The sequence below is a fragment of the Dipteris shenzhenensis genome, chromosome 26 (assembly GCF_047967505.1).
Source record: "Dipteris shenzhenensis isolate YYH24624 ecotype China chromosome 26, Dip_SZ_1.0, whole genome shotgun sequence".
NCBI classification, from domain to species: Eukaryota; Viridiplantae; Streptophyta; class Polypodiopsida; order Gleicheniales; family Dipteridaceae; genus Dipteris; species Dipteris shenzhenensis.
Window position 1 is genome coordinate 47,319,862 of NC_141621.1, and position 23,288 is coordinate 47,343,149.

At 42.5% G+C, this 23,288-nt stretch overlaps 1 protein-coding gene across 1 annotated transcript in view; it reads left to right on the plus strand.

Moving 5' to 3' along the window:
* LOC147885183 (putative prolyl 4-hydroxylase 9) overlaps positions 1-23,288 on the plus strand; it is a 101,636-nt gene that overhangs the window by 13,359 nt on the left and 64,989 nt on the right. Inside the window, exons 3-4 of the mRNA XM_087397487.1 lie at positions 15,434-15,556; positions 16,030-16,187. Of these exons, the coding sequence (XP_087253613.1) occupies positions 15,434-15,556; positions 16,030-16,187 (281 nt within the window). The remainder of the gene's footprint in view (positions 1-15,433; positions 15,557-16,029; positions 16,188-23,288) is intronic.

Here is a 23,288-nt window from a genome sequence, read left to right on the forward strand (position 1 = left end):
AACAGTCATGGCATTTGATTGTGCTCCCAAATATTTATGCATCTAGTAGACTATCATGTCCATTCCATTGTACACCCAAACATTGATAAGAGGCATACACAATGTTACTCCTAGATATTGATCAATTTAGATTAGTATCATACAATGCTTTTAGGATAGAGAACAGTCATGACATTGCATCAGACATTGATCAGGTGAGATTTGTAGCATACACAATGGTGATACCATTGTACTCCCAAACATTGATCAGTTGAAATTAGTAGCATACACAATGCTACTCCCAGACATTGATTAGTTGAGATTAGTATAGTCTAGTAGCATACGATGCTTTTACAATAGAGAGCAGTCATGACATATAGAGCAGGACCATGCATACGCTTATTATTTACAATGATTGTAGAGTTGGTCCGTTTTGGGTGATTCGCTTGCTTCTTTCAAAAGGGTGGCTCCAGCATTGTTGACTAGTTATTGAGATCCCCAACATGATGCATGTCGTTGACATGATCACACATGCACCACCATCGATAGCCAATCACACCCACCTCGATAGGCTTTCATGTCCCTCTACCTCCCAAGCAACTCTCCACACATGATCTACACCTAGTTACATGCAAGCTTGACTCCCTCTATGTAGATCGTCTCTTGGACCTCACCTGCACTTACCACAAGTTCCCATTTAACTTATTGTTGATGCTTTCCACACTGTAGCTGAACCATCCCTTACACCACCGGATCGAACAATTTACCTCAAGTCATATTTTTCCAAGGGTAGTTTGTATGATGCTTAATTGGAAAGGATTTAGGCCTTTTACTCCACATCACACATTTAAAGGGGGACTCCAATGATTCATTTGTTGTAAGAAAAGATATTCCTAGTATAAGGTGAGATCCGATTTCTCTTAGGTCAGCAATTTTGTATGAAAGTACCGTGAGAGGTCACACTCTCCAAAATTTGAGACAGATGTATGAGGTCTATTTATAATATTCCAAAATTTCCATTTTCGTGACATTTTAATATATCCTTAGACCTATCTCAATATTCCTCAAAGTGGTAAGGTCAAGGATCAGGGAGGATGCCAACAAAGTTTTGGCCCATGGTTGTGTGCTCCTAGCACCATAGTTGGCGATAGTATTAAATGAGGCTTTGTCTGAGGATGCCTTATTCCTTGGTCCTCATAGCACTATCTTATTTGTCTATTGTTGAAACCCCTAAACAAAGAGACAAGGTTCCAGCGAGGGGTCCGACTAAATGAAAGGACTTGACCGAATGAATGAAGGTTTGGGAGGTGGCGCCAGTAGGGAAATTAGCTCTCCCCTCTTGGTGATACAATCATCACCACATTCAATAATAGGCACCTTTTTCATAGCATTCCATCATGACGTGTTTCTTGCCCTACCCAGACCGAAGCCCATATAGAACAGTGACATTGTAGGAAATCTTAAGACCAAAGACAAAAGCTCGCCAATAAAATTTCCCTCAAACTTTTCATGAATTGATAATTGTTATAACACACCTGTATCTTGCTTCTCATGCAAAGTAATATGCAACTTTCATGTGAGTATTCATTTACAAATCATTGCTTAGGTGCAATGTATGATCCAAGATATGACTATTCTACATTTTTGTGTAGTGAATACAAGCACCTTTCATCTTTTCTAGCCTAAAATGTCATTTCTAATCATGAATCATGTTTTATGTGCAATATATTAATTCATAGGATATGCATTATTAAGTTTTCATGAAATCAATGCAGAATTCATACATCTTATCAACCATTCATAAATCAAGTATCACGTGCAATGTCTTGATTCATAAAATGATCATATGAATATTTATATCTTTTCACTGCAATCATTAGTGGTTTTAGATTCCCAAAATGATAGCTAGCAAATTTCGCAATAATGGAGGAAGAAAAATATTGTACAATTAAGGCTTTTCATTTTGTGCACTATAAAAAAAATATGCATGGTAAAAGCAATCCTTTCAACTAATGCATGAAGCATTACAACATGTCCTCATGACACGTACTTGTGCATACTACATTTCACACAAAGGTTTAGGGTGGAACACCTAATTTGTGATGCAATGAGTAAGTATCAAAATCATCCGCTCCCCCCAAAACACAACCTCTTCATGGCTATCTTAGGCTAAAACATGCTATACCTCTCTCTCTCTCTCTCTCTCTCTCTCTCTCTCTCTCTCTCTCTCTCTACGTAAAAAACTCTTCTCCTTCCATGTATAAGCCATCCTTCCCCACCAAGTTTTGTAAAACCCGCGTGGGTCTTGGTGGTTGAGGCTCTGGCTCATGTCGTTGGGTGTGTGTGTTCGATCCCCCGGGATCATGTCGGATGAGTCAGACTGGCTCCTTGGGATTGTTCCTACGATGTAAAAAACTCTTCTCCTTCTTCTTCTTCTCTCTCTCTCTCTCTCTCTCTCTCTCTCTCTCTAGCTCAGGCTTAGGCTGCCTCACTCCCACCAACCACCTCACTCCTAGCCATCTCGTTCAAGCTCAAACTTCATCATGCCATCTCACTCATTCCTTCCTCAGGCCACCTCCCTTCCTCAATCCTTCGTCGCCACAGGCAAATAGCCCTTTGAGTCAATAGTTCGCATAGAGTTCTCAAAATTTTAGTCGAGTTGAGTCCACTTCGCTTCAGTTTGTTTTAGTTAGTCAGTTCATCCTTCAGTTCAATTCATAGACTCCAAGTTGGGCTGAACCCTTGGCCCAACCTGGAGGTTAGGACTAGTACTAGGATAGGCAGATTTATGTAAGCCAACATGGAGCCTACCAAGCTAATGTCGTTCGCTACTTCAACGCAGGCTAGCAAGTTTTCTTACTCTACTATTGCAGCTTTTTGCCCCGACTCCTAGCCCGCAAGGACGTATTTACTATCTAGAGCTTGAAGTTTGAGAGCTCAAGATTTGGCTTGTAGTTTTAGAAAGGAGAGTTCATGATATGGAGGGTAACAAGAAGCAAGAAGTCATCCATGAGATACTACACAAATGTAATGTATCTCCACAGACACTGTAATTGGTTTCTAAGGTGCAAGAAATGGTTACCGCTCAAGTGTAATCAATGACGTGAGCAATGAAGAAAGGAACAACCACATGAATTTCTTGCCCTCCTAGTTTTCATACCTGAAAGAGCAATATCATAATATTTCCTTAGCAAGATAAAGCATTCAAAACGGCTTACCCTCTAGCCCAAAGTCCAAGAAGAGAAGTAGGCTCCATGTTGTAATCCTCACCACTTTGTGATATTCAAGACAAATACATAACATAGAGTGCATCCCATTCAAGAAGATGAGGTAGCAGTGACCCCATAACTTAAGCCTCTAGACAAACACATAACGGAATCTTAAATATAGCCATCACAACATTTTTCCTACCTCACCCACTTCAAAGATTGGCTAAATTAGTCACATCACAATGCATTTCTCAAGCTAAAGAGATCTCTTAAAATATATTTCCAGTATGTGGCCATATGCGAGCGATATATTTTGGATATACTGCCAATATATGGCCGTATTTTGGTAGTATATTCTTGATATACCATTGGTACGTGACCATATATTATTGGTATATTTTATAGGTATTAGGCCATCACCATTCATATAATGATTTAGGGCTCGTAATTTGCATGATCAAGAATGTATTACATAAAAGAAATGCACAATTACGTACTTGATGGCGATGTATCTCTAGTATTTTCAAGGCTATGTGCTTTTTGATAGTCCCCGAGAGGGATTTTCTCCCCGATCCCATGTGCAAAGTTTTTTGTGGACAGCGGCAACGTTGGAAATCAATATCGAGGAAGAGTATTTGATGTACTAGACGTGTTGAATGTTGAGACAATAAATGGACAAATCCATTAAGTGGTTTGGTCAATAGCTAGATGATCACTTTGCCACTTGGGACGAATTGAATAATTTAAGCCTTCTTTAAGAGGTTTTAGCATGGGTTCAACAGCAAGAAACATGTCACGTTGAACTAAACAGAATCAAGCAAAAGGTGGGCAAATTGGTGTACACTCATGCAATGAGATTGAGGGAGTTGGCCAACTAGTTAAAGAAGCCTTTGTTGCGATCTTGGTTGATGAGCAGTCTCAACAATAGTGTGGAGTTATGCAATACGGAGATCACAAAAAGCAATTGCGGTCGAGAAGAGGATTAGCAAAAGCAGAAGAAGGAAACAAATTTCTCTTGAGGGAAGTAGACAACAAAGAGAAAGAGGAAGATGGGTTGGTTATAAAAAAGAACACCAAGTTCAAAACAGAGGAATTGAAAAAGCTTCTAAAGGAGTGGGGATAGGGGTGCATAGAAAAAGAGTGAAGTATGGTATCATAAGTGCAAGGTGGACAACCATACAAAAAATGAGTGTCGATTGGATAAGTATGGAAACATGTGCAATTGCTTGGGCCACACAGACCTAGCACAAGGGGACCGCAGAGGTCCATCAAGTGGAAAGGGACTCGGGAGCCTAAGTTGAAACACTTGAAGCCATCTCCTTGCAAAACTCATATGGTAGATCAAAGGTTGGTGATGCTGAAGGGTATGCTTAAGGATGTGTGCATCAAAATCAGTGAGCATACTTCTTGTGATGTTCGTCGTGGTCAAGATGGAGAATGAGCAAGGATACCCAATGCTATTGGGATGACCATGGCCAGAAGAGGCCAAGATACTACACAATTATGGAGATGACATTGCACACATGACATGCAAGATGTGCAAATAATGATGGCCAAGAGCACAATCGAGAAGAAATGCAAGCCCAAGTGCTTGGAAGTGGAAGAGGTGTACGCCTTGCACATTGAAGAAAGCTACTCGCACTTTGTGATCACAGCAACGATTAACACAATGTCAATACCCATGGAGATGGCATTCCCAAAGACCTTCAATGAGGATGAAGAGGGCCAAAGAGCAATCTAGGAAGAACAAGTCGGGATCAATGGCATCAACAATAGTGGCCGGATTACAGAATGGCAAGCCAGTAAGGAAATAAATGTGGGTTCGTGGGAAGGAGATACGTTATCCAAATCAATTAAGAACTCCCCATTAAATTCCTCTATGGAGCCCAAGAACTTTTTGGCCTACCATATGTGGGAGGCTTAAGTGAAGTCGATGGGCATTGCAGAAAGCTCTTTTTTTTTGGGGATTCGTGCTACATGGAGCCACGCCAACGCTTCGAATTAGCGACACTTTTTTATTGGTCTAAGTTTCTCATTGCTAATTTCTTCCCTTGAAATCCTCTCTCTGTCTCTTTCTCCCTCTGTCTCTTTGTCTGTCTCTCTCTCTCAGCTTTCTGCCCCCCTTTTCCATGCTGCACATTCAATTCGTTTTCTTTTTCGATCTCGGGAAGGCCTTATGAATGATTTTTATCATTCATCTTGTTTTAGAAGATAAAGATGCATTCCCATGAGAATAGGGACTTGGAGGAAGGATGTGCCCGCATGAGGTATTTTGATTCGATGTTGAATTCCCCTCATTCCCATTCTGCAGCAAAGGTATTGCTACTATAGGCACCCAATGTGCTATCCACGTGCGTGTAGAGTTGAAAGCAGAACGACAACGAATAGCTTAGGGGCTTAGCACATGGGAAGAAATAGGATGGGAATGGGAAAAGGTGGTCCCAAGTGGTCCCATGCATATTTCTATCCTATTCCCATCCCACCATGTGCTAACAAAAAAAGAACTAGGTATGGGTTTAGGAGGAAGAGAACACATGGCATCATTTCATGTGTTTAAGAGGTGGGGACCTTGTGGGGACAAGGACACATGTCATCCTTCCATGTTTTTGAATCCCTAGAAAAAGGGAACCCATTCTGGTTGCTAGGGTCTAGAGGCCATGGTTTCAGGATGGGAAAAAAAGTGGCTACTCCCATTCTAAATCCATCCTAGACCTCTTGGTGTAGGATGGGAGTAATGATGACAAAAATATTCCCATCCTAAACCCATGCTAGCCCCATCCATGTGCTAAGGCCCTTAGAGACCTGTGACAAATGTGCTATGCCATGTTCAGGAGAATTCAGCCCCTCTTGGAGTGTAGAGTTCATAAGAAGAACGGCCATGGAGGAAAACAAATAGCACTCGCGCGTCACTGCAAGGCGAACGTGGTTGATGGCAAGAAAAAATGAAGAACAAGTTACGAAAGGCGGACGAAGATAGAAGGCGCTAAAAGACGTAGTTAAAAAGCCGAGGAAACATAGAGCCGAAGCCGCAACAACAAACATCTATCGGTTTGAAAAAGAAGATGGCCCGAGTTGAAGTATCACTCATGTCTCGATCCAAACTCGCTGAGTTCTAGGCGAGGTTCAACAAAGCATCTTTGCCAGATAACAACGAGGCAAAAGTTGAAGAGCTCCTGCAACTGCTTACAAAGCCGACAGAGCACGTCGGACCGAAGCCTCAACGAGAAGATGACCCCGAAGGAGGAGCCAAAAGGCCTTGCCACATCCACTGCCGCAAAACGAACCTTGCCACATCCAGGGAGAAGACATCCACAAGGTGGGGGACACAAGCGAAGGGCGGCGACCGAAGAAGAGCTTGCCAGAGCAGCAATGAATCAGAGAATTGCGGAAGCAAGAGAAGAGTTGTGTCACTGCCAAGGTGGTAGCCTGAGGAGTTTGAGGCCCACCGCCCCAAGAACTAGACAGCAAACCAAGCTCACAGACCACCAATCCGGACATTGCGAAGTGGACAGGGAATTGGTTTCGCCAATCTCCCTCATTATTCCTCTAAAGATAGGGTAGGCATGGCGAAGAGCAAATTGGGTATGCATAACAAAGGCACAGAAAATTAGGGAGGTAGCGGCGGAGAACCACCAAAACAAGTTGCTGGACAAAATAGAGAGTCTCCCTAGCCAGCAAGAGGTGGTTTTCTGTCTGAAGATAGCCAAGGGCCAGCACTGCAAGATGACCGCATCTCAAAAGTAGTGCCACAATGGACATCGAATACGAGGTAAAGGAGATCATCAGGAAGGACAAGGCTTAGGTTTCACATAAGGCTAGTTTCACACACAGCCGCGGACAAGCAAAAAAGAGAGGCTGGACGGACGGTGAAAAATCTGGTGTGGCAAGGAGAAGACATCCGGCACCTCAAAGCCACCCGCAAGTATGTCTACGGGACCCAAACGAATCAAAAGTGATAAAAGCGAATGAATTGGACTCCACAAGATTTGAACCCATGACCCATCCACTTTTAAGTATAAGTGTCACTACACCATTGGTATCATTACTTGTGCATTAAATTAATGTATTCTTTGTCATCTGCCCGTAGGTGAATTGAATTGCGGACGGGCGCCGGTTCCTTGCGCGGACACTCCTTGCCTAGCCTCTAGCCGTCCGCGGCTGTGTGAAATGAGCCTAAGAACGACCAAAAGGAGAGGAACGAAGGATTGGGTCGAGCAACGTATAGAGCGAAGCGGGAGGAGATCCTTCATTGATCCGAACCCGAGATACTGAGGGATCGCCAATGTCAAGAGATTTGCTGCCTAGTAGGGCGAGACGTCAGCTTGATGGCACCTACCCGTCCCAACAAGGACGGGTAGGTGCATCTTAGCTTGCATATAAGGATGTTTACACAGTTGCCAGCTCGTGGGCATGCCCAAGGCTAAGGGACAGGCAAGATTGCCCACCCACAGCCCGCCCACGATCCATATGCATTTACTGCTTCTTGGGCACCCACAGTGTGTAAACACCCTAAGGCTCAGTGCACATGTGAACAAGATGCGCAGCTGGTGGGAATGCGTCAATGAGTCTTGTGTTCACACGCTTCATTTTTCGATGCATTTAATGGAGGTCTTAGATGTTTGAAGTAGATCTCTACGGACATGCAGGCTGATACAGGGAGATGTCTACGTGAGAGCTGGAAAGCTCTGATTGGCAAATCTATACCAAGAGCTAAGCATTGAAGACACTGTAACCCAAGGCCAACACCAGATGGCAGCTTTCTATTGGCTGTAGTGGAAATGGCACTCTGGTGTTGCAAATGGCACCCTCCCAAATGGAATTGCAAAAATGAGAATCAATGGCGCTTGAGCTGAGTCTCGAAAAATGTGCGAGCCTCCAAAATTGGCCACCATATGCGCATCTTGGGCGTGTGCACTTACTCAAATTGCGTGTGCACCCAAAACAAAGTGAATTAGCTGCATGCCATCATGATTCGGGCATAACATCCATGAAGTAGAAACTTGTGAGGGCTGAATGTTATGGACATAAAGCTTGTGGGTAGGCTGACCTCCACAAGAACCACGTCATATCAAATCATATTTTCATACTATAGGCCATAATTGGGGAGTCAAGGGCAATGACAGTTGTAGTTGTGGTTAATCATGTCATGGCGAAGGTATATGGCATTGTGTTTGGGTTATAAATCAGGGAGTTGGCCGACATTCGGCAACATAGAGCTCATGGGTAGGCCGGGCTTTGCATGAAACATCACACATCATATCACATGTTTAGTTTATGGGCCATCATTGAGGGTTCAAGTGCAGGTCTTCGAAGGTCTATTTCTATTTTGTAGACTCGTGAAAGGACTCGGACATAGTCCCACCGATCATGCTATATGGTTGAGTCCAAGAGTTGGATCTTTGATGGGAGATGATTGGCAGTTTCAGGATGGATTTGAGGATGGAAAGGTGGTTTGCAGTATAGGCTTTCGAGTCATGGGAGCAAAATATGTACCACTGCATTAGACCTTTATGAGGTCAGGTATCCCACTTCAGGTCATAGGACCATGCCGTTCAGACTGGGATGCCTTGATCTTTGATGTTCACCTTGGGGGCAGGTTGTCTAGGTCTCTAGATGAGGATATCCTTGTGGATGTTGCTTTTCAACGTGTTAGGGTTATAGTTCATGTCGAGTAGCATTTTTTGGCTTCAGGATGATATCTAGACCCTTACTCAAATCACATTACCTTGGGTTCATGGAGGCCTTGGCTCTATGGAGGTGTCCCCATAGAGTATTTGCAAATTGTGCACTTTTGTTCCTTCCCCCTTCTTCATGACCTGGGGCTAGGTGGCTCGGCTCTGGATGCGTCAATTTTACGAGCAAAAACCTATGAGCAGGTTTATACGAGTGTGTTTTTCAAGAGATTTTAAAAATAGATTTCTTTAGGAAACATGGTTTTTACACTTTTATTTTCATTAGAACTAGATCCCTTTATCATAAAAATATACAAACTAGTCACCCATTCATTTTTACATAACATAAATCTTCTTATTCATAGACATCCCTTTGTACCCTTGTTATTACCTTAAAAAAGTATTGAAAAATAATTCATTTAAGAAACGTCCCTCATAATCACTCTCAACATAATAATATTATACCTAAATAATTACTTATTAAACACATTTATATCATATGGCAATATCTTTCAAGTGTTTTTATAGTATTAATAACAATATATTTATGGACATGTTTCTCTAGAAGTTTAAATTACTGTAAATAAGTATTAACTTGGGCTTATATATCACTCTCATAAAATACATGTAATATTTAATACTATATATGCAAGGTTTTCCAAAATATAACCCCATAGATGTGCTCAAATGGGGTTTTCCGATCAATTTGAGTGGCTGAATGACTATATTTGGACATTGGATGTGAAAGTTATGTCACTTTTAAAAGTGTTGTCCAAGGTAGTTTCGCCAGCGAAACTACCTTGAAAGACCCTGTTCAAAGGGGTTTCGCTGGCGAAACTACCTTGATGGCTTGCTTCAATGAGTTTTCTTTGGAGAAACTGTTTCATGAAGATAGGGTGAGAGAGGTTTTTCAATGTCACCCCCTATTAAGTAAAAAGTTGTAAGAAGGATCATAAGGGAATTTTCATAGAGAAGTCTACTCTACATGTGGGTTTCTTCAAAAGCCATCCCATTATGTTCTCACCATTCCCAAAGATTCACATAAATATTCGTGTATAAAAATAGGCATTCCTATAATACTTTTCATATTTCTAAGTGAAACTATGTTTTCTTCTGATCCATTTTTGTCATATTTTTGCATAGTTGGAAGCTTTTTTTTTCCTTCGCTCGGATGCTCGGAAGATTTCGCTCGGAAAATGCTCGTCCCCCTTGGCTCTCAATATCAGGACCTCAAATATTTTATGAGAGGCATGACTCTTCTTGGGCTCTTTCGGTTTGACAACATCTACTTCGATCATGCTCTCCGGATGAAATTCCTAGCTCTCCTTACAAACCTGAATATGCCTCAATGGATGCTTCCTCAAAGATCCTAGAGAGCATTTCAGCGTGGCATATTTGTAGATCCAGGTGCATAGAGATTTTGGATGGCTTCCAAATCCACCCATCACACATATTGAGTAATATTTGGACAAATACTATACACACCTCAACGCGGCCACTTGGGCCCAGCTTACAGGGGTCTTCTCGAGCGGCTTCTGCCGACACGACCGGAAGTGGAATGGATCCCTGTTCTCTGCAATGTTGAGGTGGCACTTTCAGCCTCAACCTTGGATTTAGCAAGTGCTAATATATAAATCTGTTGGAAAAGGTATCTTCTTGCTGATTAGGGGTTGTGAACACAGCCATATGCGGTGACATCCACCCATTCAGGTGACACATCCTCACGTGTGAGATTGGGCACTATTACTTGGAGGATAGCAGAACTGTTCTTTTGCACCAAAAGCTGGCTTGCAGCATAAGCTTTTGGATCCTGCACTGCGAGTACTGATATGTAAATCTATTGTATGGGGCAATGTTCTCTGCTGAATAGGGGCTGTGAACACAACCATATGTGCTTGAGTTGATTCCCAAACAAGCACATAGAGTAGTGGCATCCATCCATATGAGGTCACACCCCCCTGAGGTGTGAGATAGGGGGCTAATACTTGGAAGGGAAGATTGGATACCAATGGGAGGAACAGGTTTGTTTGATTTGATATCAGGCAGGAGGACTGAGAAACCTGCTCCTTTTTAGTGTGCAGTGTTCCTCATGCGCGTTTGATCAGTTCAACTCGTCTACTTGCTCTCATAGCAAGGTGGACGGCAATGCTCAGATACATCTCCTATAGCATGAGAGCTCAAAAGCAAAGTCGGGGGCAATCCCATGACCCTGCACAAATGAGTAGCAACCACTAGTGGTACTCCTACCTTACTTTGATATTCTTCTAATGCCCTTTTTTGGGTTCCATAAGCTATACTTTAACTCTAGGGATGCAAATTCATTATCCTCAGTGGCATCCCCATCCCCCCCCGTCCCCCCTCTCTCTCTCTCTGTCTCTGTCTCTCTCTCTCTCTCTTTGCTTCTTGTTTTTGTTTTTGTTTTTCTATCCTAATAGGCACACTGCTTTTTGTTTACCCAATGCATCCTAGAATATTTTGAATCTAGATGGTAGCTTATGCTTGGATATAATGTAAGAGTAACTTAGTTTATTAATTATCGTTCTTCCCTACTTCTGAGTTTTGCTTCATGTCTTCTTTTAAATATCCTCACTCTCTTTGTCTATTTGGGTCTCTTTCTTCTTCTTCTTTTTCTGTGTGTGTGTGCATGTAGTGCGTGCTCCTTTTTTCTTAGCCCCCAATGATGAAGGTATATGCAGGCATGTATACTTGTGGTCTCTCTATGGTTTGCACAGGTGTTAATGTAAGCAAGCTGTTTCATAGCGATATCCATGACCACAAAGTTGATAAATAATATTAAGCCACTCAGTTGCATGTAGACTTTGAAGGGGCAAATTGATGTGTGTGTGTGTGTGTGTGCCTATGGGCTTGGAGTCCTATGCAAGGAGTGTGTGAGTGTAGGTGTGCTAGAAGGTTCTAGTGACTCATCAGTTAGGTGTGTCGGGTTGGTGTGATGAGTGAGTGATCATAGGTGAGTGATCATAAGAGGTGACTCATCAGTTAGGTGTGATGAGTGAGTGATCATAGGAGGTGACTAATTGAGATAATCATGGAGATGATTGTGGATTTGGGATCTACCAACATGGAGGCAGTTGCCTATATATGTAACCACTCTTTGAATAAAGCTTTACATTTGTGTCTCATTGCTTTCTCTATGGATTCACACGTGGTATCAGAGCTTGATGAAGATCCTAGTGCCTTTGAAGAGATTCTTTGAAGATTTCCTCTAGATTCTCTCTTCTTCCCCAAATGGAGTTTTCTTCTTCTTTCCTTCCATGAATTTCCTTAAGCTCATTCTCCTCCTACAAGCCACCATTGCTCCAGCCCTTTCAGGTGTAGATTCCCCTAGTTAGGGCGCCCTTCCATCTGAGAGGAATTGAAGGATTATGGCCTCTACAACCCGTGCTTACACTCATCCTATCCCGTGCCATTTCTGATGATACAGCTTGCTGGAGCCACCATTTCAAAAACGGTATGAGCTGCACTTAGGCGACCCTATGGGCTACTTGCTGGTGAATTTAGAGAGCAAATGGTCCAAGAAATGAGGAGAAGCTATAGAAAAACTAGTTGGGTTTTTCAAGAAGACATGGTTTTTAGAGGTGGAGAAGATGCTACTGCCCCTGGAGGTGTGAAGCTTCTTTTGGTCTAAGACTTGCACTGAGTCTTCTACTCCTAGGACCATTAATTGCGCAGCAAATTCCCTCAGGTTGATGCCTTGTGGTGTGAGGTAGCAATCCTCCAAGGTTACTCTGTTTTTGCAAGCATTTCTTGACTATACACTAAATGCTAAGTTGATGCTTGAGGAGTTAAAATTCAAATCAGAGATTCAGAGATTTCTTTTTCAGATCAGAGAATGCTCTTTGAAGTTCAATTGATTTCTTGACAAAATGCCAAATTCTCAATCTTCTTCTTCAAGTGCCAAGAAGACTACAAAGGTAAAGAAGACCCCAGTTAAGAGGTTGTGGGAGAAACCAACTGGTTATGCATATGTCAAACAATTAGGATTTTCTGAATTCTTATCTTGCAATTTGCATCTATATGGTGAAGGTGATTTCTTTGTTCAGAAGGATTGATCTTTTGTAAAAGGACTAGGCACTACCATTAAATTGGTAAGACCTCCCAAAATGGCTTCCAAACTGAAAATAGATAAGTTTGAAAGAGAGGGGTTCCACACTTGGCAAACAAAACTGAAGTTTATTCTCATGAAAAAGGGAATATGGAAGGTAGCAAATGGAAAAGAAACTAAACCTACGACTAGAGAAGGAGAAGCTTCATGGCTTCCAAAAGATGAAAAAGCACTTGCTATAATTGCTCTTGGTTTGAGTGATTCCTTTATTCATCACATTGATGGATGTGAGACTGCTCATGCTGCATGGACTCATCTTAAGCATGTGTTTGGAGAGCAGGGAAGATGCTCTAAGATGGTTCCCAAGGGATGGACTTCCGTTGATTGGCCAATTATAGATGGAGCCCTAAGTGCCTGTGAGTCCTTTAGACATAATACATACGAACCCTTAAAAGAGGCTCAATTGAGCTCAAGATTAAATTATTTCTAAGTGCCATTTCTAATATTGATCATAGACTATGGTTAATTGACCACATCAAAAATTCAATTGTGGCCCTCTCTTTAAGTCTCCCTTTCATTATCTTGGCATGCGTGTATGTGACTTTTGGTGGTCTTTGTTACATTTCAACCTTGAAGAGTATTGTAAATAAGTAATCATTTGCCTTTCGCTTTTAGGCATAGGTTTCTTAGATACTTATGTTCTTCTTTACATGTCCCCAAGCTGTCTTCACAAGGAGGATGAATCACACGGTTTTCATAGGCTTGTTTTTGTGATTGTCCAAGTCAATTTCCATAAGATTATTGATCATCCACATTATGTCTTGAAAGATAACAATTTGTAGGTGGAAGTAGATGACGTTGGCAATTGTAGTTGAGAACTTGTTTTGCTCTCTTTATTTAGCAAGTTTATTTATTTGCATGAATTCTAACTTGGAGATGCATCTCCATCTGAAATTGCAACTTTGCTCACCATCATGATGACTGCATGCATCCCATCCTTTATTGCAATGATTGCACAATCCCCCTCAAACCCCGTTGCTGTCTTTCAGCTTGTGATCACCTCCACAATCATCTTGGAGTACGTACCAATGCCTTCCCTCTGCCTGTTTCAAGGATATTCACCCTCCATTCTCTTAGCATCTGAGAACACTGAGACAAACGACGTGCATAAAGCAGTCTGCTTGAACTACCAATAAAATCCAAAGAGAGTACTAACCCTGGGCTAATCTCCCCACCATTGTCAGAGTCCATTAACTTGTGGGTCATGGCTAGCCATGTAGTTTCTAGTGGGACTTGTTCTGATGCTACATGCCATCATAGCAGACAGGCTTTTGTCCGAAGTGGTCACCATTGATGGAAGCCCATCCACCTGATGATTCCTCTCTAACTCTGAAATGATGTTGCAGTTGATGTCTCTTGAATCATCATGCTCCAACCCCAAGCGTCTTGCCTCATCCTTATCTCCATTGATGACAGCAAATTCTGAGTTCCATTAAGTGAGTGTTCCATCTTCACAAAAGAATCAAGATCTGTAGGTGCATGGACCTCTGCCCGTGTCGGACTTGAACATGGTCGCACCACTGTCTGCATACCTTGCCTCAGTGCTCTCATGCTCAACACCATGAGCAAACCCTAGGAAGGCTTCTTGACCGCGGTATGTGCCATGTATGACTAAGTCTCTTCCTTCTCCTCCTCCATGTTCTGATTTGCCTTTTTCTTGCAATCCCATATACAGTGTCCAGGTTTATCACCATGGAAGCATATATTATTCTTCTTGCTCCCACTATCTGAGAAGAATCGATGCCATTCTTTTTCTTGAGCTTGCTCTTGTTGGGCTTCACCTTTGCTTTGACTTTACCGTTGCACAAAGCAAACAGGACCTTGTCATCATCTCCCATTGAACATGTTCGTAGGAGCCTACCGCACCAATATAGCCCCCATCTCATTGGTGGTAGGAGCTTTGAAACTCTCTATGGTTGTCATGCTGCTTACAAATGCCTTGAACTAATATCACATTACCATGCTTGAGTGTCCACACCTTGTGACCAACTGCAGCAAGCCGGCCTGACTGGGCTTAATGATAGGGACAGTGCATTGGTGTCCTTTTCCTCCCACTCTTCTGTAGCTGCTTAGACCAAATTCCCAGCCCAATTGGCCCTTGGCTGCCCCGTAATACTTTGCAAGCATCCAATGGCCCACCTCACACAGTTGGCACTTCCCATTAGACAAAGAGCTATCTCTATACAACATGTGAGGGCAAGTGTGTTATTTTATTTCGTGTAAAACCTTTTGTGATTCCAGGCCCTTCCTAGTGCTTTCAGTTATTCCAAAATAATTTTTGCATTATACTTTGCTTCATAGTTGCTGTTGTGGTTCCTTAAATTGTTGGGATATCGCATGTCCCCCTGCCCCTCTTCTTCCAGCCCTTCCAAAAGAAAACACCAATATTCCCTTCTGATTTCCCCCTCCGACTGTTTCTTATCCTGATTGAAATATATGCTCTGGTGCAGAATACATTGATAAAAGAACAGGCTGTAGGAGGTCGAAAGTCCTTGGAGTTTTTTGAAGAAGATCTACACTTGACCCAGTACGGAGAAAGTGGTGACAAGTTTGTTACCCAGGTTCCTTTCCAGGTATTGACCTTCTTGCAAGTCATGGGGCTTGTTGCTCTGAATCTGTGAGAAATTGCAGGCGTGGCCCATGAAGACAGGCTGATGTTTTTGTTCTGTGACATGATGAATCTTGTAATTGCTAAACGTCTATTTATCTGAAGGCGTTGCTATTTTTCTGGTTATAGAAATGAATGCCTTTGCTTAATATAGTGCGATAGAACCCGTGAATATTAAACAATGAGCTGCTTGTTTCTATTTTGCCTCATAGAGAAGCTTCATTCATCCACGAGGGTGTGTTTGGTAAATAAAGTGGACTTAATATTCCTGATGATTCTTTACTCAACACATACGAGTCTGCACTTTAAGATCTTGTTGCATATAGCTTTGCAATGGATTTCATCATCTTATTAGGGTGTTTCTAAATAATAAACATCACAGTATTGTGAGTACTTTTCAAGGGCTGGTAAACTGACTCATATGTGTTTTTATGCCAGGTACTAAGCTGGAGTCCACGAGCACTGCTATTTCCAAAATTTGCAAATAAAGAGCAATGTGAATCTATTATCGACTTGGCAAGGCCACACTTGAGACCTTCCACTTTGGCGTTGCGTCAAGGAGAGACATCAGAAAGTACTAAGGAAACAAGGACAAGGTATTTATCTCTTCTTGATCTGTTGCTTGTGGATGGTCTAGCAAAATTTGGCTGATGATTCCTTATCTCTTGTCTGTCAACTTTTAAATTTTGTTTTTTCTTTAAGTTACAGTTGTTCTGTTCCTTCAGCAGTCTTTAAAATTCACAGGCTACTGCATTTTTAGCGGTTCTCAATTAGATCTTAGCTCAATTTTCAGATGCTGCGCTTCAATGTTTGTTTGTTCCTTGCAATTGCCTTTTGGATGTTGATGTCCAGATTTCCGCTTCATTCTAATACATTGTTTGTGAGGCTGTGAGCTTCTAAAATTGGGTTATGCTGCATTGTTTGTCCTTCAACCATGCATGTATTTACTTCAACATCTTATTTAAGATTACATGAAAGTGTCATACGATTGGTTATGGAATAATCACCTTAAGGGTCGTCTACTTTAATGATGAGTTATGGGGACAGTTCTCATCTCTCTCTCTCTCTCTCACACACACACACACACACACACACACACACACACACATTTTTTTTTTTGGGTGAAATCTTTGATTAGCAACCTCAAAATAAGGTGCTACAATTACATCAACTGAAAATTTCAGTATATGCCAAAAAGACCTCATGATCTATGCAGCGAGTCTGCAAGCAATCAAAGAAAGATTGTTGCAGAGAATGCCTAAAAAAGCCAAACATAGAGAAAGAGGATCACCAAAGACTTTACAATTCCTATATGTCCATAAAGTCCATAGTGCCCAGTAGCGAACCCAAACGAAGAAAAGATGAAACTGCGGTCAGGATGGATGAAACCCAAATAGCCAGAAGAACTTCCCAAACGAAACAGATGGGAATCTCCCTCGCAGGCGCTGTCGAAGCAGATAAAAAAACTCACGAGAGCATGGACAATGCCAAAGTGAGGCACAGTCTCCGAAGAAGCAGAACATTTGTGGCAAAGTGCAGGAGCAATGTGTCAATGAGCTAATAGCTGTCCAGATGGAAACACTCCCAAAAGAACTCGCCAAAAGAAAACCTGTTGCCAAAGCAGTACTTTATAGGCCCAAAGTTGCTGTAATGTTTTCCTCCACCACTTGGCTGGGCGATGCATTCGCCAAACAGAATCACCTCTCTCTGAAACCCAAGGTTGAGGCAAAAGGATTTTATACAATGTAGGTACAGTAATCTGAGATAGCCTCAAAGGACGAGAAGAGGATCCCGGAGAAGTCAAAGTCCAATCTTCCAGCCGGTCGTGGAGTTCCAAAGGAGGAATCGGAACAAAAGACGAAAGCATAGAAGTAATTTGTCGCCACAAAGGACGTTAATGAGATCCCAATCCATATGTAGTGGTTGCTAGAGAAAAGTGGAGCACAGTACCAGCATCATCTATAACATCAGCAACTGAGGTAATGTCTTTAAACGAGACAAAGTAGGAACGTCGAGGTTCCTGTAAAGCTAAGGGAGGCTGAAAGACTTTCAACCAGTGAATGCTTTTAATTCTCAAAGAATTCTCAAGTAAAGATTGCCGTCCATTCCATTCCAGATGAGAAAGAACATGCTTCCAGTCAAGAAGCAAGCGGGAGACAAAAGGGCAGCTAGGCAAAGTGCCATCAGTGCAGCCAAAAATCCCAACGATCGAGTTGCCAATGACTAAACGCAAAAATACTGATATGAGTGACCAGAGTCCTAATCATAAGAGCCCAAGGCTGATCACCCTGCAGAAATTGCTGCAACATTTTCCCCCTGTGGGCAAGAATTTGCACATGAATATCCGTGATGTTCAATCCACCATGCATCTTGGGAGAACAAATGTGATGCATTGAAAGTAGCCTGAGACTTTTTCTGCCATGTTTGGATCGCCAGAAGATTTCCATAAAGATAGACATGAAAGATGTAAGATCTGCCTTAGTGAACATAATCAATGGCAAGTAAAATTGAATATATGCCACAAGGATGGACTGCACTATTCGAAGACGAACATGCAAAGGCCAGGTTGCCAATTTCCAATACTCAAGCTTTTTCCGAAGCTTAGCCAAAACCCAATCAGTTTGTTGTCAGCGAGTGAGTTTCCACCCCAAAGGGTAACCAAGATGACGAACAAACTGAGTAGGTGGAATGATATCCCCGGGCCATAATAGACTATGCCAGTCTTTGGAATGCAAAGGGATCAGGTTAGACTTTTGAAAATTAACATGAAGACCAGCTGCCAAACCATAAATAGAGAGGGCCTGCATCAAGGCACCAAGATCATGGGGCGTATTCTTCGGGGTTAAGAAAGAATCATCAGCATAAGCTTGAGCAACCATGCTGTGATTAGCATCCAATTCCAAGCCATGAAGTGATCCTGTAGCCACAAGATGATCAATATATTGCAGCATAGGATGAGTAGCGATGGCATACAGTAAAGCACTGAGAGGGCATCCCTGGCGGACCGAACAACGAAGATTCCACTCATGAGAGATATCCCCAGAAAGAATGCAAACCGCATTGCTATCTCTGTAAAGCCAGTAAATAACCTGCTGCATTTTTGGTCCAAACCCCAAAGCTCGCATAGTTTGCGAGATGAAATCCCATTGAACTGTGTCAAAGGCTTTTGCATTATCTACCCGCAAGAGAAGAACATCATGTTGCGTGTATTTGGCATATTCAATCCCAATATAAGCATTGGCAAGGTTATCTGTGATATGGCGACGTGGAACAAAGCCATATTGGGAGGGATGCAACCCATCATGCAAATAACCTTTAATCCAATCAACCACCATTTTGGCAATGATCTTGTAAATGACTGGCATGAGCGTGATTGGCCTCCAATCACCAAGTGAATCACATAGCTGCTTTTTTGGAATCAGCTTGAGAAGACCCTTTTCCATGACAAAGGCATCTGCTGATTTTGCCATGCTGTATTTACCACATTTGCAGCAAGGTGAATTCAAGAAGATCCCAGAATGCAAGAAAAAATTCAATAGTGAGACCATCCCATCCTGGCGATTTTCATCTGCCACAGGATCTCAGTGCATTAGACAATTCCCTTTCAGTGAAGGGATGTTCAAGTTCCAAAGCGTGAGCATCAGACAGAATTGGATGAATATGTCGCGGAAGAAGCTGACGTGCAGACACGACCCAAGGAGAAAGAGTATCCACATGCCCAAAATGAGTGGAGAAGTGCTGCACACATAAATCAGCAAGCTCTAAACGAGATGTTGACCAAGAGCCATCAAGCATCCGGATCCGACAGATATTGGCAGCCTGTCTTTTGTAGTGTAAACTCTTAAAAAATTGCTTGGAAGAGCAGCCTTTATCCAAAAATCCCCGTTGTCTGGATCGAGTTTCCCATTTAGCAAGCTTTCTGCGATCATTGGATTGAAGAGAGAATTGAGCCTGACATAAGAGCATGCTTTCCTCTGAAGACGAAGGGCGAAGATGAGCAAGCTCAGTCAAACTCTGACAAGTAAATTTGGCATGTGCTACAGTCTCCCTTGTGTCTTGCATATAGGATTTGCCATAATCTCGAATAACTGCTTGCATCCGAGCAACAAAAGCCTGCCAGGCATAATGCAAACCAATGTGTATCTGACGAGAGAGAGGCTGAATAGCATCAGAGACCAAGGCTTTAAAGTCAGCATGCTCCAGATAACTATTATTAATGAGCAAAAGCATTTGGCAAGGCAATTTGTCGGTGGGAAATTCATGTAAGGAAAGCCTTAACCAAAGAGAAGCATGATCCGAATGTGTGAAAGCATGATCAACCCAAATTTGACAAGTAAAGGCATCACAATGCTGTGGATCAATCTGATACCATCTGTCAAGCGTGCCCGATAAGAAGATTGAGCATTATGCTGAAAGGTATAGCCCGGAAGCATGGGCTGTAATTCCTTCCAGAGATCAACCAGGCGCAACTGAAGCAAAAAATTAGACCATGCTTGTGTTTGAGAAGCCAACATATGAGTGTGGCCTGAGGTTTGTCACCCGATTGACAGGCATTATTTAAGTCACCACAAATAAAGGCATGTTGTTGCCATGGATAATTATGCATGGCAGCCCAGATCAAAGCTCTATCACGAGAAGATTGGGGGGCATAAACCGATGCAAATTCAAAAATTTCCCCTTGAACAAGGCATTGAACAATAATCCATCTACCATGGCGATCATTGAGAGCCACAATAGGTTGAAGGTCGTGCTTTACCAAAAAAGCCACACCAGAAAAGGACCGCTCTCCAGCATAGAAGATATCGTAACCAACAAAATGGCCTATCTGACCAGCATACATATGCTGATTATGCTCTTGCAAAGCAACTATATCAGGCTGCAATTGCCTGATATACATCCAGACTAGTTTCCATTTGCGACCATCACACATTCCCTATACATTGAGAGTAACACACTTCAGACATATTTACAGTTATGGGACAGGTATGTACAGCAACTAACAGGCTGTCTACGTCTGCATTTCCACCTCAATGTCCGGGCCTCTGCCTTGGGATGAAGCATCAGCCTGAGGAGAGGAAAAAAGTGCAGGAACTTCTTCTGCAGGAAACAAGGTCCGATTTGCAGTCATAGTAGCCTAGGTCAAGCCAACACCAGAGTTTTCAGCAGGTGTTTTCCCATGAGAGGATGCACTACACCAAGTTCGAGAAGGCAGAGGTTGCTTGAGGGAGATCACTTTGCGAGGAGTTTGCCATCCATGAGTGAAAAAATTTTCCCGCTTCCCCTGAGGTGGAGAGGACAAAGGCACAGGAAAAGAAGCACTAGCATTTGAGACAGCCGGGGCTTTGTCTTTGTCTTGAACAGAGAAAAACTGTTTGACCCCTTTGTTTTTAACCACAGAAGAGGCATTTGCATTCTTATTCAAACGCTGAACCATTTCAGCTTGCACTGGCATCCGTGGAGCTTGGGAAGGGCATTGTGAAGCCATGTGCCCAAATTGCTTGCATTCAAAGGAAGCACCTGCAAACAGCCCCCACTTGATAATTTCTCCCCTTCAACTTTCGTCCCGTTGGCACTCCCTACAAGCTTATAAATTATAATGCAAATGAAGGACTACATCAACAAGTATGAAGTGAAGAAGTCCCTGATCTAGCAATGGTCACCTCGATCCACTACTTCCGTCTCTTGATCATTTTGTTACGTGATGTTCCAGAGCAGCACCCAACACCTGAAGAAATAAATCTTAGTATCTGCTACGAGATGAGATCATTTTCAACATGGATGAAGGGCCCAGTTTCAAGCAGGTCATACGCATGTACCTCCGAGTCTGCAGTCTTGATGCACATCATATATGAACGAAAGGACATGCATGCCACACATCTTTGGAAGCCTTGATTTCCTTTTTGCAAAAACTCCCAATGGATATTTGCCATGGAAACATTATTCACAGTAACCGAATATGAAGCTGGAGTGGGATGATCCGTATCCCACAAAATGCAGAAGCGATTCGAATTTCCATTGGGTCGCGGTGGACATATCACCTTACCGAGGGAAGCTGCAATTTTAGGTAGAAGAGAAGACAAGCATTGAGGAAAATCCACAACTTCTAACCAAACAGGGCAACGATGCCGAATCAATGCTTGATAATCCCAGGTGGGAGACCAGCGTAGGACATGGACCATCTGCTGGCCATAGAGGAGAGGAGAGTGCTCCAGCAAAACCTGACGGTGCTCCTCATCAGCCATGATGATCTCAAAAAAGCCTCTCGTTGCATAATGAACTTTTTTGACATAAGAACCACCCAGGGTTGGAGTCAACCAATTCCCAACATCTGCTGCAGCAGGCATCCATCTTGGGAAGAAAATTATAATGGCATGCTTTGCATACTCCTTAACTGGATCAAATATATCATCCACTTCCACCATAATGCTAGTGGTGGGAAGTGGATCTTTCCAACCTTTGCGGGTGTCTTCAAACCCTTCATGCATAACGTAGTTGAGCCTCAGCAGAGTCATGAAGGGAATCATTTGAATCCATCACCTGTTTTTGTTTCTTGTTGGAAACCGACTTGTCTTTGTGAAAGGTTTTCTCATAGGAATAATCCGCCATTCAAGTTAAGGAAAAGGCTTGGAAGCAGCAACGCTTTACAAGGAGGAAAGCACAGCAGGTACAAAACTGTACGGATTTTTCCTTGCTATACGGACAAAATTTTACGGATTTTTGACAGTACAGAAAAAAAATCCGACAGCAAAACTGTACGGTTTTTTTCGACTGTACGGGCAAAATTGTATAGATTGTACGGACAACATTGTACGAAATTTCCCTGGCTGTACAGACAAAATCGTACGGATTTTTTACAGTACAAATTTTTTTTTTTCCCTCCCGAATTTTCTGACAGAGCGTATGGACACAAAACGACCGTCAAACAGAACCTTGAGGGCGTCAAACTGAGGCACAGACAAGCAGCTGCAGCGTGGGAGCACGAGGGCTAGCACAGGATCTCTCTCTCTCACCCTGAGACTATAACACACTACACCATTCACACTCTCTCACACACACACTTTTTTTTTTTTTTTGGGTGAAATCATTGATTGATTATATTATATGAGTTAGCAACCTCAAAAAAAGGTGCTACAATTACATCAACTGAAAATTTCAGTATATGCCAAAAAGACCTCATGATCTATGCAGCGGGTCTGCAAGCAATCAAAGAAAGATTGCTGAAGAGAACGCCTAAAAAAGCCAAACAGAGAGAAAGTAGGATCACCAAAGACTTTACAATTCCTATATGTCCATAAAGTCCATAGTGCCCAGTAGCGAACCCAAACGAAGAAAAGAATAAAACTCCGGTCTGGATGGATGAAACTCAAATAGCCAGAAGAACTTCCCAAACAGAATAGATGGGAATCTCGCTCGCAGGTGCTGTCGAAGCAGATCAAAAAACTCACGAGAGCACGGACAATGCCAAAACAAGTGAGGCACAGTCTCCGAAGAAGCAGAACATCTATGGCAAAGTGCAGGAGCAATGTGTCGATGAGCTAATAGCTGTACAGATGGAAACACTCCCAAAAGAACTCGCCAAAAGAAAACCTATTGCCGAAGCGGTACTTTATAGGCCCAAAGTTGCTGTAATCTTTTCCTCCTCGATTTGGCTGGGCAATGCATTCGCCAAATAGAATCACCTGTCTCTGAAACCCAAG